This window comes from Microtus pennsylvanicus, chromosome 5, assembly GCF_037038515.1.
Source record: "Microtus pennsylvanicus isolate mMicPen1 chromosome 5, mMicPen1.hap1, whole genome shotgun sequence".
In the NCBI taxonomy this organism is placed as follows: domain Eukaryota; kingdom Metazoa; phylum Chordata; class Mammalia; order Rodentia; family Cricetidae; genus Microtus; species Microtus pennsylvanicus.
In genome coordinates, this window is record NC_134583.1 from 18,522,451 (window position 1) to 18,536,067 (window position 13,617).

At 40.7% G+C, this 13,617-nt stretch overlaps 1 protein-coding gene across 2 annotated transcripts in view; it reads right to left on the reverse strand.

The window, feature by feature from the left end:
* The window catches only part of Usp45 (ubiquitin specific peptidase 45), a 66,889-nt gene that overhangs the window by 37,779 nt on the left and 15,493 nt on the right, over positions 1-13,617 (reverse strand). Inside the window, exons 6-8 of one of the 2 annotated variants that reach the window (XM_075971319.1) lie at positions 5,529-5,671; positions 3,875-3,970; positions 118-248 (exon numbers count right to left, since the gene is read on the reverse strand). In XM_075971319.1, coding sequence (XP_075827434.1) covers positions 118-248; positions 3,875-3,970; positions 5,529-5,671 — 370 coding nt within the window. The remainder of the gene's footprint in view (positions 1-117; positions 249-3,874; positions 3,971-5,528; positions 5,672-13,617) is intronic. The other variant, XM_075971320.1, reaches the window with a different exon arrangement.

Below are 13,617 nucleotides of genomic sequence, written 5' to 3' on the forward strand. Positions count from 1 at the left end.
TCTTGTCAGTCTGGGCAGCAACCAAAACAACAGAGCGGGAATAAAACCCTTGTAAAGTGGGAACGCATCAGAACTTTATGACCTCATTGTTCATATTAAGAATACAGACACACTCACTTCTGGCAAAGTTGATTGAAAAGAACTTTAGGAGAAAGGGGTCCTTTTTCCGCCTCCTTCATGCTGTGAAGAAACAGGAACAAGGCTGAAGTCAATGGTCCAGGGCTTGAAAGTTCCACCACTAACGGGTCCTTTGAAAACATGATCAATGCTTTGTCAGAAATACATAATTTTAAAACAAAATATTATCAAGAATCTTAAAGCTATACTTTATTTAACTGATAGTAACTAAATTGTCTCAAGTGTATTAACTTTTAGTCCTTCATATATAAAATATTTAAAAAGAGAAAATAGGATTAAATGCTGTAAGAGACTGAGTCACTCAATCTGACCATATTGCAGTTGGAACAATGGACCCCAAAGAACTAGGAATTTCCCCGTAATCTCATGCTGGGAAACAGGACCTGTGTCAGCCAGATGGAAAAATTGATTTTACACAGTTCTAATTCCTTGCCAGACCACTTAACAGGATGGGACTGAAGCCGTTGCGTATCCTAGGTCTTCTATTTACACTTTCCTCACTTCAGAACCCCAAAGATGGAGTTAAGGGTTTGCTGGATCTTTTTGGTCCTTCCTCCCAAATGTGGTCATACGGAATAACTCCTCTCTTTCAGTTGCTGTACTGAGAGGGACAACTGGTTGGACCTGATATGAACACAAGTTGTGATCCCCAGGTTGATAACAATGCCTTGCTTAAAAAAAAAAACAGTATTTTCAATATCTTCTGCCTTTTACTTAATCAGAAGCCGGGTGGAATCATCAATCCTCAGTTGTTTCGACCTGCAAATTTTTCTACAAGCAAAATTATAAATCTGCTTGGTATTTGTACAAATTCACAAATAAGCACAAATTATATTTACTAGAACTTCACTTTCCTGTTGGGTCTCATTTGTTAGGACAAATGGCTAACTGAGGTACCTATCAACGACACATCAGACAGGATGCTGGCCAGCTTTCCCAGCACCACTCAGCACCTGTGCCTCCTCCTGGCACTTCTCACTCCACCCCTTACCCTAAACCTCTCCCTCCCAGGGGCTGGGTTTCCACTTCCTGTAGCTCTTCACCTCTTGGTTAAGCCACCTTAGTCAGCAGCTCCTCTCCTGCTCTCCCTCCCCACCTCAAGGTCTGGTTTAGTCTGCTGGTCATGATCAGCCTGGACTCTGTCTGCATTCTCCCTTACAAAATTCTTCTCCATACTTTAGGAGAAGTCATGTCCTCCTCCTTTTATTTCATTTTTTTAAAATTCTAATACTTTCCCCCTTTTACTAATAAAGGAAGGGATGGGGAATTACATGACAGAATGGTATGTTATTTCTTCTTTTAAAGGAGATACAAAGCTCAGTAAATAGCAACTGTGTTAAGGACTAACCCATTTTAGGTCTTTTTCCCCCACCAAGCTTTGCTCTCTTGTTAATCCCTCTCGGCCTCCTGGGAGGTGTGATCCAGAACACTGGGCCACACTTCCTAAACTGCTCTCACAAGCTAGCTGTGAACCACACCCTGTCTTCCTGTAACTACTTGCATCACGTGCACATACATAAAAGCAATTACTTTTCTATTTTATTTGTGTGGTGTTAGAGACTGGACATATGCTAAGCAAGCACTCACTCACCTTTGAGCTATATACCCAGCCCTGTCTTAAAAAAAAAAAAAATCAGTTCTGAAGTCTGGCTCTTCACCTGTATCTTAGCCTCCGAAGTACCTAGAATCCCATACAGGAGCAATCACACCCTGTGCCTTTTGTTATTAATTTTTAAGATAAACACAGGGTCTCAGCATGCTGCCTAGGCTGCCTTGAACTGCTGGAACTTGCTTCAGCCTAATTGCCTGGTACTACAAACACAAATACTACACTAGCTCTCCATAACTACTTCTGGCTACTAGTGTCAACCCTTTCTGGCACAAAGCCATCCAAAATATACATACAATTAAATAAAGTAAGCCAACTACTTATTGTCCTGAGTAGAAGTTCTCACTATGACGAGTGTGTTAGTAGGGGTGGTATAGATGTATATCTATACAACTTTGGACTTTGGTTAACTCTGGCACAGATGCCAACAGCAGACAGGAATTCTACCACTGACTATCTCAGTCCAATCCACAGAGAGCTAGAGAGGACTGAGGTAGGCCTGCTACAGTGGCTGCCATTTACTCTCATGTTACCCAACGTGAGTATTACATATTGGGTTTTCTTTTCTTTTTCTTTCTTTCTTTCTTTCTTTCTTTTTTTTTTTTTTTTGGTTTGTTTTTTCGAGACAGGGTTTTGCTGCCGCTATTGAGCCTGTCCTGGAACTAGCTCTTTTAGACCAGGCTGGCCTTGAACTCACAGAGATTTGCCTGCCTCTGCCTCCCAAGTGCTAGGATTAAAGGTGTGCACCACTACTACCCAGCTGGGTATTGGGTTTTCTAGATGGCAGAGTAAACTTGATAGATAAATTACAAAATGGACTTACTTTGTTCTTCTTTGTCCCAGTCTCGGAGACCTAGCATGAGGTTGCCTGACTGTGTGAATAACATGGTCTGACTTTGGGTATTTTAGGCCAGCTTCTGAATGCCAGTGATTGCTCTTTTTGTTATTCTCTTCCTTTCTCATTAGCTTAAAATCCCGCATCAGACTAGCCTTCAACTCCCTTTCCAAGAAGAGCCCGTGACAAGGCTGCGTGGCAGGTGAAGGCACCGCCATCAGGCCCAATGGCCTGAACTCCATCCTCAGGAGCCACACTGGAAAGGAGCGAACCCCACAAGTTACCCTCTGACCAGCACCTGTGTCACGGCACACATACATACACACCAAATAACTAAACTGTTAATACAAATACTTTAAACCTGGCCAGGCGGTGGTGGCGCACACCTTTAATCTCAGCACTCGGGAGGCAGAGGCAGGCAGATCTCTGTGAGTTCAAAGCCTACAGGGTGAGTTCAATAACAGCCAGGACTTTGTGGGAGCCTAGGCAGTTTGGATGCTCACCTTACAAGACCTGGATGGAGGTGGGTGGTCCTTGGACTTCCCACAGGTCAGGGAACCCTGATTGCTCTTTGGGCTGATGAGGGAGGGGGACTTGATGGGGGAGGGGGAGGGAAATGGGAGGTGGTGGTGGGGAGGAGGCAGAAATCTTTAATAAATAAATAAATAAAAAGAAAAAAAAGAGTTCTGGCTGCTCTTCCTTAGGACCTGGGTTCAATTCCCAGAACCCATATAGCAGTTCACAACTGTGTATAGTTCCAGTTCAAGGGGATCTGATGCCCAACACACATGCAGGCAAAGAACCAGTGTACAGGAAAAAAATAAATTAATTTTTTTTAAATATAAAAAAAAATAACAGCCAGGAATACACAGTGATACCCTGACTCAAGTAAACAAACAAACAAAAAGAAAGAAATTAAACCTTCAGATATTAAATATTTAACTCTAAGTTTAAATAACAGCGACAACAACAAATCCTAAATTTAAATAAATGTTACTGTTAGCTACCAGACTCCTAGGCGTTTTGTTCAATAAAAGTTCTGACTTGTTTTCTCTAGTATCTGCAAATAAAAATTGCCTCAATATCTATTTTTTGATTCACAATATTTCTGAACCATAGCATACCTTAAAGTTACAATTTCTGAAAACTTTATCTGATTATCTTTATAATACTTTTGAATTATGTTTTAAAGCCCTCAGACTACAGTCCCATTTGGTAGCTTAGAGAAACAGAAAAGAAATATTTTGACAACAGGCTATTATGTCTCTGTAGCTGTTGTACTTGTTACTCACCAGCTGTGGAGCTGAAGAAAGAGAGATCTTGAGTTTGGTGCCGTCCTCCTTTATCTCATTCATCAGTTCAAAGAGAATGTGAGTCTGAGCCAAGTTCTAAACAATAGAGAATCAAGCCTCCGTTTAGTTAGTGTGGTCCTGATGTGATGACGTGATGGCCAGTGTTCAGTTAGTGTGTGGTTCTGATGTGATGACGTGATGGCCAGTGTTCAGTTAGTGTGTGGTTCTGATGTGATGACGTGATGGTCAGTGTTCAGTTAGTGTGTGGTCCTGATGTGATGACGTGATGGTCAGTGTTCAGTTAGTGTGGTCCTGATGTGATGATATGAATGGTCAGTGTTCAGTTAGTGTGGTTCTGATGTGATGACGTGATGGCCAGTGTTCAGTTAGTGTGGTCCTGATGTGATGACGTGATGGCCAGTGTTCAGTTAGTGTGGTCCTGATGTGATGACGTGATGGTCAGTGTTCAGTTAGTGTGTGGTTCTGATGTGATGACGTGATGGCCAGTGTTCAGTTAGTGTGGTCCTGATGTGATGACGTGATGGTCAGTGTTCAGTTAGTGTGTGGTTCTGATGTGATGACGTGATGGCCAGTGTTCAGTTAGTGTGGAGTCCTGATGTGATGACGTGATGGTCAGTGTTCAGTTAGTGTGGTCCTGATGTGATGACGTGATGGTCAGTGTTCAGTTAGTGTGGTCCTGATGTGATGACGTTAGTGTGTGGTCCTGATGTGATGATATGAATGGTCAGTGTTCAGTTAGTGTGGTCCTGATGTGATGATATGAATGGTCAGTGTTCAGTTAATGTGGTCCTGATGTGATGATGTTAGTGTGTGGTCCTGATGTGATGATATGAATGGTCAGTGTTCAGTTAGTGTGGTCCTGATGTGATGACGTGATGGCCAGTGTTCAGTTAGTGTGTGGTTCTGATGTGATGACGTGATGGTCAGTGTTCAGTTAGTGTGGAGTCCTGATGTGATGACGTTAGTGTGTGGTCCTGATGTGATGATATGAATGGTCAGTGTTCAGTTAGTGTGGTCCTGATGTGATGACGTTAGTGTGTGGTCCTGATGTGATGATATGAATGGTCAGTGTTCAGTTAGTGTGGTCCTGATGTGATGACGTTAGTGTGTGGTCCTGATGTGATGATATGAATGGTCAGTGTTCAGTTAATGTGGTCCTGATGTGATGACGTTAGTGTGTGGTCCTGATGTGATGATATGAATGGTCAGTGTTCAGTTAGTGTGGTCCTGATGTGATGACGTGATGGCCAGTGTTCAGTTAGTGTGTGGTTCTGATGGTAATGACATGAAATGTTCTCAGTGTGTGGTTCTGATGTGATGTTGTGAATACTCTCAAAGATTCCAATCTTATTCAGCACAACAAAACACGTCCACTTAAAATCTTAAAGATTTAACTGACAACAATTTATATTTTCTGTCAGTATGATACTACAAGACAACAGACATCCAAGTAGCACTGTGGTGTATACATACGATAATGACTAACAACTACACCAAACAAAGAAAAACAGAAAGAACTTTCTAGAATAACATTTAACAGTTATTGGACAGTCTCCACTGCAGTGTGTCTATGCTCATATTAACTAGTTCAAATAATTGTTTACAGTGTACAGATCACACTGATGACTCTTACCTGAATGACTGCATTAAAAAAGCAAGTGTTTCCTAGATTTGTAATTCCTTTAACAGACGGCACACAGCTGCCTTTTCTTCCCTTCTTTGTTTCACCTGTTTCACGTTTTTCTTCACAGAGTTTTATGATTCTAGAAAATGCACCTGTGAAACAAAATTAAATGTGTCACTTAATAATATAGATATATCGTTTAAGATCAATTAAGACTGGATCTTTGAATTTAGTGTTCCTGAACAAGACCACAAACTCAGTATCTTTGGTTTTATATTTTACTGCTATTGAATTGACCTCGTTCTCATGTAGATATCTGCACCTTTACATGGCATTACAGAGTAATTTCCTCATGCATTTAAAAGCTTTAAGGGAACTAGGTGAAAACAAGCAGAAAAGACCTTCCTTGTAAACACAGTTCCCCACAGGAAAAGAAATGAGTGCCTAAGACAAGCTATTCTAAGCCTCGGGAAGGAAAAATGAGAAATGAGCTATGAAATTGTTGTCGTGCCAAAGGATACACAAGGGTTCACAATGGTAATGAACACTTGGGTCTCGGGAAGTGGAGGTAGGGCCATCAGAGATTCAAGGTCATCAGCTACACAGAGAGTTCAATTCAGCCTGGGCTCCGGGCAAACAAACCACTGGCTTCAGGCTGCACAGCACATCAGTCCAAGGTGTACAATTTGAACATCAAAGTAAGCAAGAGTAGTAAAATAGATGATTACAGAATGAAGTCATATTAGTAATAACTTTTATTATAAGATGAAATGGTGAGAAGAATTTTTTTAACTTAAAAACATTTTAATGTGCTTTGGTATTTTGCCTACATGTATGCCTGTATACTCAAGCCTGATGCCCGCAAAGGCCAAAGAGGGCATTAGGTGCCTGGGAATGGAGTTAGAGATGGTTCTGAGCCACCATGTGGGTCAGGGAAAGACAAACCCAGGTCCTCTGAAAGAGCAGCAAGTACTCCTAACGGCTAAGCCATCTCTTAGCTCCACAAGGGAAAACTTTTCTTTCATTTTGAGACAGGTCTCACTATGTAGTCCTGGCTGTCCTGGAAATCACTCTGTAGACCAGGCTAGTTTTAAATTCACAGAGATCTGCCTGCCTCTGTCTCCTGAGTGCTGGGACTAAAGAAAAGCATCATTACACCATGCTCAGAAGGAAAACTTCTGATGAAAAGCCAACAACTAGTTAACAGAAGATAGAACCAGGTAGGAAACTACCATCTTACAGCGACGTCCTTTGGTAAAATTGGCAACTTTCTATAGGTTTGAAAATTTAAAAGTTAAAACAGTTAATGGGATCACAGTATACCACAAAAAGTAAAATATCAAGCCTTGTAACTGATAATTCAGATAACTAGTATAGATCTGAAAATTGCAATTGATTTTTATTTGTTTTTGAAATAGGGTCTGTATAGCTCTAGAGATAGGATCTATGTAGCTGTGGTTGGCCTAGAACTTGCTATGTAGATGAGGTGGTTTTGAACTTGCCTCAGCCTCCCTTGGGTTGGAATTAAAGGTATGTAACACCATGCCCAGTTGAAAACTGCATTATTAGTTTGGGTCCAATGACAATGTAAGAATGAAGAACAGTTTCTAACATTTACAAACTGACATGTCGATCATATCTATGTAATAGATTACTGTGACTCAAAATCATCATACAGAGCACTATGAACGTAGCTTACTTCATGGACTGTTTGCCTTGCATAGAGGAAGCCCTAGGCTCATTCCCTCTCATTCCCTATACTACAGAGCACCAGGCTGGAGGCAAATGCTTGTAATTCCAGCACTTGGAAGGTAGAAGCCGGAAAATCAGAAATTCAACGTCATCCTCAACTACACAGAGAGTTAGAGACCAAAGCGGGAGTATAAACCCTGTTGTAAAACCAAACAAACAAACAAAAACACTTAGTCATCCCTTGATACACCCACAGTAGACCACACTTCTAGGACTCCTAGAACACAAATACTCAAGTCCTTCAAATACAAATAAAAAGACTAGATTTCTACTAGTGTTGCTGTCTGATCTTGTGGATATTCAGTGATAATGGATAGTTATTTATTTTATTCACATATATTAATTTTATGTAATAATGAGTTTTGTTGTGACATTTTCATGTATCTAATATGTTTCTGTTATCCCCATCCTCATAACCTTGCTCATCCCCGCTTCCCAGTCAATCCCATTTCTATGTCCCATGTTGTTTTGTTGTCAGACGTGCTGTTTGGTGACCCGTTTTTCAATGTTTCTTACAAGATCCCAGCTGAGGAATCATTTACAAAAGCGATGGCTACTTGTAAGTGGATGTGCCACTAAATGTCTCTGTGTCAGGTGTGGTGGCACATGCCTTTAGGCCCAGCACCGTCTCACACAGGCTAAGTGATCTGCTCAAGGACATAGCAGTAATATTCCAATTATAAATCCATGTCTTTACAACCTAAATTCACATCAATGACCCATGTTCAAAGAAAACAACTATAAAAGACAGTCGGTTAAGATTCGTACAGATTTGGGTGTATGCAGCTCTAAACAAATGAATCCTCAAAAGATTTTCCTTTCTTTAACATCCTTAATAAGAGCTGTTCTGTTCTGTAACATATCTGAGATGGGGGCTCATGTAGCTCACCTGGGTGGGATCCTCCTGCTTCCCCTCCAGCGTTCAGGATTTCAATTATCAACGTGCCAGGTTTTCTTAAGTGTTGGGGACTGAACCCAGGACTCTTATACCCTAGGCAAGCACTCTATCAACTGAACTACATACCAGCCCTGTTCTTTGAACTTTTCACACAAAAAAACAATGGTTGGAAGAAATAAGTTACAGAAAGTAACTACACAGAGATAAATAATACACAAATCCACTTGGAAAGATAGTCCTAGAAATAAGTAACATAATTTAATTTTCGATATACCCTTTATGTATCTCTGTACCTCGTTCATCCATCACTTTTGAAAACATCTGGGATGACATCCCAAAGTAAACAATGTTCATAAGACCATCTGGACAAAACTGCAGGCAAGAAAAAAAAGCATAAACATATGGAAAACCAGATTCCTCTTCCCTTCAGCAGGAAGGAATGGCAAATGTCAAATCTGGAGACAGCCACGCTTCACTGTGCGATGCTTTGCAGCACCACCTGGCTCTCCATGCACAGCCACCAAATATGGACAGCGCTGCCAGAAAGAACATGCCCAGAGGGCAGCAGCAATAAACACAGTGGATTTCACGGTTAAATAGCCACTTCACACAAGTGGCAAGGGTCTGTCTGCTCACTTTTGCGGTAAGTCTATGAGAAAATAGCCAGGATGTAACAATGCTGTTAGGCTTGGGCGTTAAATACATCAGAGAATTTAACCAGAAAACACAGCAATATTTTCTGAAAGCTACTTTTTTATTTAAAAAAAATAAATAAAAAATAGGAAATTTTTTATAATACAGTCAGTTTATGGAATGCCTACAGTCTGCTAGGTATTATATGAACCACTATTTATATTATAGAGAATACTTACGATTTATGACCAGAAAGTATAGAGCTGGTACAGAAAGCCTCGAGTTTATAGTGTTATCTCAGCAGAGAACTTTCAGGACCTACATTTTGCGGATCTATTCACTAATGAACTGTCTGCAGAGATCCAAGATTCTAGTTTAAAATGGGGTGTGTGTGTGTGTGTGTATAAATTAGTCAAATATTAAATACCTAAAGGTATGTGTGTTTTTGCTGCAATGTCTTATTTATGAGCTGTTGGGGTCTGGGCCCCAGGTTTCAACCCCTAGGCAAATAGGCAAATAGCACGCTAGAAAATGAGCTGTGCCGTGGTCCTTCTACCTCCTTTATAAACACAGAACCAAATAGCCTAAAGATTGAACTCTAAGATTTTTTTTGAACGTTTTATAATGAAAATTGCAAATCTGCTCCAAAATATTAATAACTTAAAAGATCATACAAATTTTTTATTATTGTTCATTTTTACCTTGTTTAACCCACAATTAAAACAAAGGATACCGATTACTAGAAAGAGTAAGTCTAGTATTTCAAGGTTATTTTATTTTAAAAGCATATTCTAGCTATAGTATCATATATTCCTTCACATTAACAGAATTATATAGAATGAGAATGCAAAGAACAGACTTCAGCCATTCTAGTTTTTTTATTTGCTTGTTTTGGCTGCTGTATTGGGTACTGAACCATATGAGCCCAGACCTCCTCGAGCAACTCTCATGTCTTCACAGAGACAGGGTTTCTCTGTGTGGTGGGCCTGGCTGTCCTGGAACTGACAGTAGATCTGAACTTATTGTTCAGAATGAGAGACCTGAAGTTACAGATATTCGCCTCCTGAGAGCTGGGATTAAAGGCGTGTGCTTAGAACATAGAACAAACCTTCGCTTTTCTTTTGTCCTTCAAGACTGGGTTTCTCTGTGTAGCCCTGTCTTCTTACAGCTCTTTTAATAATTCCGTACCTTACCTTGGAAGCCTAAAGTCTACATACACAAAGAGTAATTTGAGCAAGCCAGGGGGAGCAAGTGGAGCAAGCCAGTAAGCAACACCCCTCCGTGGCCTGTGCAATAGCTCCTGTCTCCAGAATCCTTCCCTGCTTGAATTCCTGCCTCACTACTGTGGATGATGAACTGTTCTATTGAATTGTGGGTGAAACAAACCCTTCCCTCTCTAAATTGCTTTTAGTCATGATGTTTTCTCACAGCAACAGTGACCCTAACATAGACAAACTGGTACCAGGACTACAGGGTATGGTTGTGACAGACCTAACCATGGTGCTTTGGGAGGACTGTGGAAGGATTTTGGAAATTTGGACTAGAAAAGCCATTGAGTGTTAAGAGTTCAGTGGGCTGTTCTGTAGGAGCTTGAAACATAAGAGCGTTGAACACAGTTGAAGACCAGACTGGCCTCAAACTCACAGAGATCTGCCTGTCTCTGCATCCCAATTGCTGGGATTAAAGGCGTGCGCCACCACCGCCCGGCTTAGGTCACAGTATTTTAATCCTCATCTTAGGAACCTAATCAAACCATTTAATACTGTTCCATTTTAAAAACAAAAAATATATGGGTTGGGGGATGATGTAAAAACACTTTCTAAAGTGGGCGGTGGTGGTATACACCTTTAATCCCAGCATGTGGGAGACAGAGATAGGAGGATCTCTGTGAGTCTGAGGTTAGTCTGGTCTACAAGAGCTAGTTTCAGGACAGCTAGGACTGTCTCAAAACAAAACAAAACTTTCTAAAACAAACATACTTCAGGTCTTTGGTAACCCAAGAAGTATTAGTGTAATGAACTCACCATGATATACATGATTTTCTTTAATTCTAATAAAATAGCACTGAGCCAGTACTGACATTTTGAGCTAAATTTCTCTAGAAAGAGCATGGAACTTTCAATCTTCTGTGTAGTTAACAAAAACCAAATCAATATTCTTCAGTATTCCATTGGGAATTCCTGCATTTGGTGTTTGTACAATATTCTAGTGTCTACTGAAGTTTAATGAACTTCTCAGAGTACATGGGTCAGTTTTTAAAAAACTGTAATCAGATTTTAGGTTGAAAGCAAAATGCAGCCATACACCCCACCCCCGCACACTCAAAACCTCTCCATTATCCACATCCGCCACCAAGATGGTTCATTTGTTAGAAATGATGAAGCTACATTGACACTTGATTATAAGCCAGCATTCATAGCTTACATTAAGTTTCCTCTTGGTGGTGGATGCTCCTCTCAACTGGACAAATACATAATGACAGATAGCCGCCCTTTTCCTGTGGGATAGTCCCATGGCCCTAAAAGCCCCCTGCGTTTTGTTCCTCCCTCCCTGCAGGCTCTGCCAACTTTATCCCTTCTTCTATTGCCTCCAGGTCTTTCGTCTACTTCTTAACATCATTCTGGTTGGATCTTGCAAGGATATTTTTTTGCTGTTTTTCAGTTTTTTGTTTTATAGGACCTTTTCACTATGCATATGACAAGGGTGAGCTTGCCCCCACTATACACACAAATTCTAACATCAGATGTGAACTCTACACAGCTGTAAGCATTCTTCTGGGAACCTGCACTGGATTCATCTCAATTGCTTAATGCAATTACCTAAACCAGTCATGTAGTACTAATGCTAATTTGCCCATTTCTACAGCTGAAAGAAGTTTTAAGAAAAACTGTTTTCACAATTCCCCTACTTTCAAAGTGAATAATAATTAATTCCTAGTTAATCATCAGCCTTAGAAACATGCACTTATGTAGTCATGTGATAAATGTCATCGATAATAGCTGGAATATCCACTTCTACCTGTCTTATATTGAGTCAAATAACCTGTCCAAAATACAACTCTGACCATTCACTTCTCCACTGAAAACTTAACAGTGGTTCTTCACTGTCCTAAGGACAGAGTCTTTAAGTAGGAGGCCCTTAAACATCTTCTCCTACTTTGATCTCACCTCTCACCATCTTCAGCGCCACCAAACCCATTCTTCCTGCTCTATCGGAGCCCCCAGTACCACCAAACCCATCTTCCTACTCTATAGAAACCCTCACCAGCAACCTGTTCCTTCTGCCTCAAACACACACCCTTTCTCTTTTTGCCATACTATAATCAAATAACTTTCCGCTCTTGGCTTAGAAAGCAATTCTAAATAAACACCCTTGGCTCTTTGAGTTGAGGTAAGAAACCATTAGCCCACTGTGCTTACTGAATCACAGCCCCACATACACAAGCAAACGAGAAGTCACTTCTTTACATCCCTCATAATACCAACAGACTGGCTAGGACAGTAACCGGGAAGTGGGTTTCTTCCATTCACTGCTTCACCTTGAACAGATGGATATCATGCATAGCATCTTGCAAAAACCAGAAACACAAACATAATAAAACATTGGTAAGTAAAATAACTTTGATGCTAACATTCAGGGTTTAGAGAGGATGGAAATAACAAAGGTTTTCTGTTAATCCTTCAACAACAACTGTTTATGTTCAGTTCAGGCTAATCAAGCGGGTACTACTGCCTAGCCATATTAGAGGCATCCAAAACTGTAGTGATATTTGGTTTGTGTTTTAACAAATAAAGCTTGCCTGAAGATCAGAGTGCAGAGCTAAGCCCACTAGAGGCCAAACAGTGGTGACACACACCCTTAATCCCAGGATTTGGGAGACAAAGCAGAGGGATCTCTGTGAGTTCAAGGCTACCCTGGGCTATGTGACATTGAGTCTGTCTAATAGAGAAAGAGAGCTCAAACACCTGGAAACAGTAGAAGAATGAATAAAGTTGGCAGAACCTGCAGGGTGGGAGGAACAAACAAAGCACAGAAGGCTTTTAGGGCCAATCCACCCCCTAAAAGTGTAAACAATACTACTCATTCAATTTTGAAAAGTATTTATAGTTCCTAAAAGATAGTATTTATGTTAACTGTCATGGAATTATTGATATTTCTCACTGAACATTCCAACGTTTTAGTTTCACTTCTAATGAAGACTGACAGACAGCTACATAACCAAAGCTCCTTGAGCCTCAAACTTTTTTTTTTTTTTTTTCGAGACAGGGTTTCTCTGTGGTTTTGGAGCCTGTCCTGGAACTAGCTCTTGTAGACCAGGCTGGCCTCGAACTCCCAGCGATCCACCTGCCTCTGCCTCCTGAGTGCTGGGATTAAAGGGGTGCGCCACCATTGCCCGGCTCCCTCAAACATTTTTTAAAAGTGCAAACAGGCAGTGACATAAAAATCTTGAGACTCAAAGAGCTCCTTGTCTTTAGAGGTGCATAGGGAACTGGCCTAGATTTCCTCTAAGTAACAATAAAAGTGTTACAAAGGAGGCCTTGCATAACTGAAGTGCGCTTGCGGAGCCGGTACCAGCTTTCTTCTCGGTGATTATTTTCTTAGTGCAAAACTATAAAAATTTTTTAATATCATACACAAAGGATGACAAGAACTGAGGAACTCTGGAACTCTGGGAGCAGGAAGAAGTCCTCCCCAGGGAAGAACACACCAACTGGCTGTCCAGTGCCAAATGGTCAGCCCTGAAAACACATACAAGTATCCTTATATGGCCTCAAAAGGTTATACTTGGGAATATATATGGTATATACAAATACA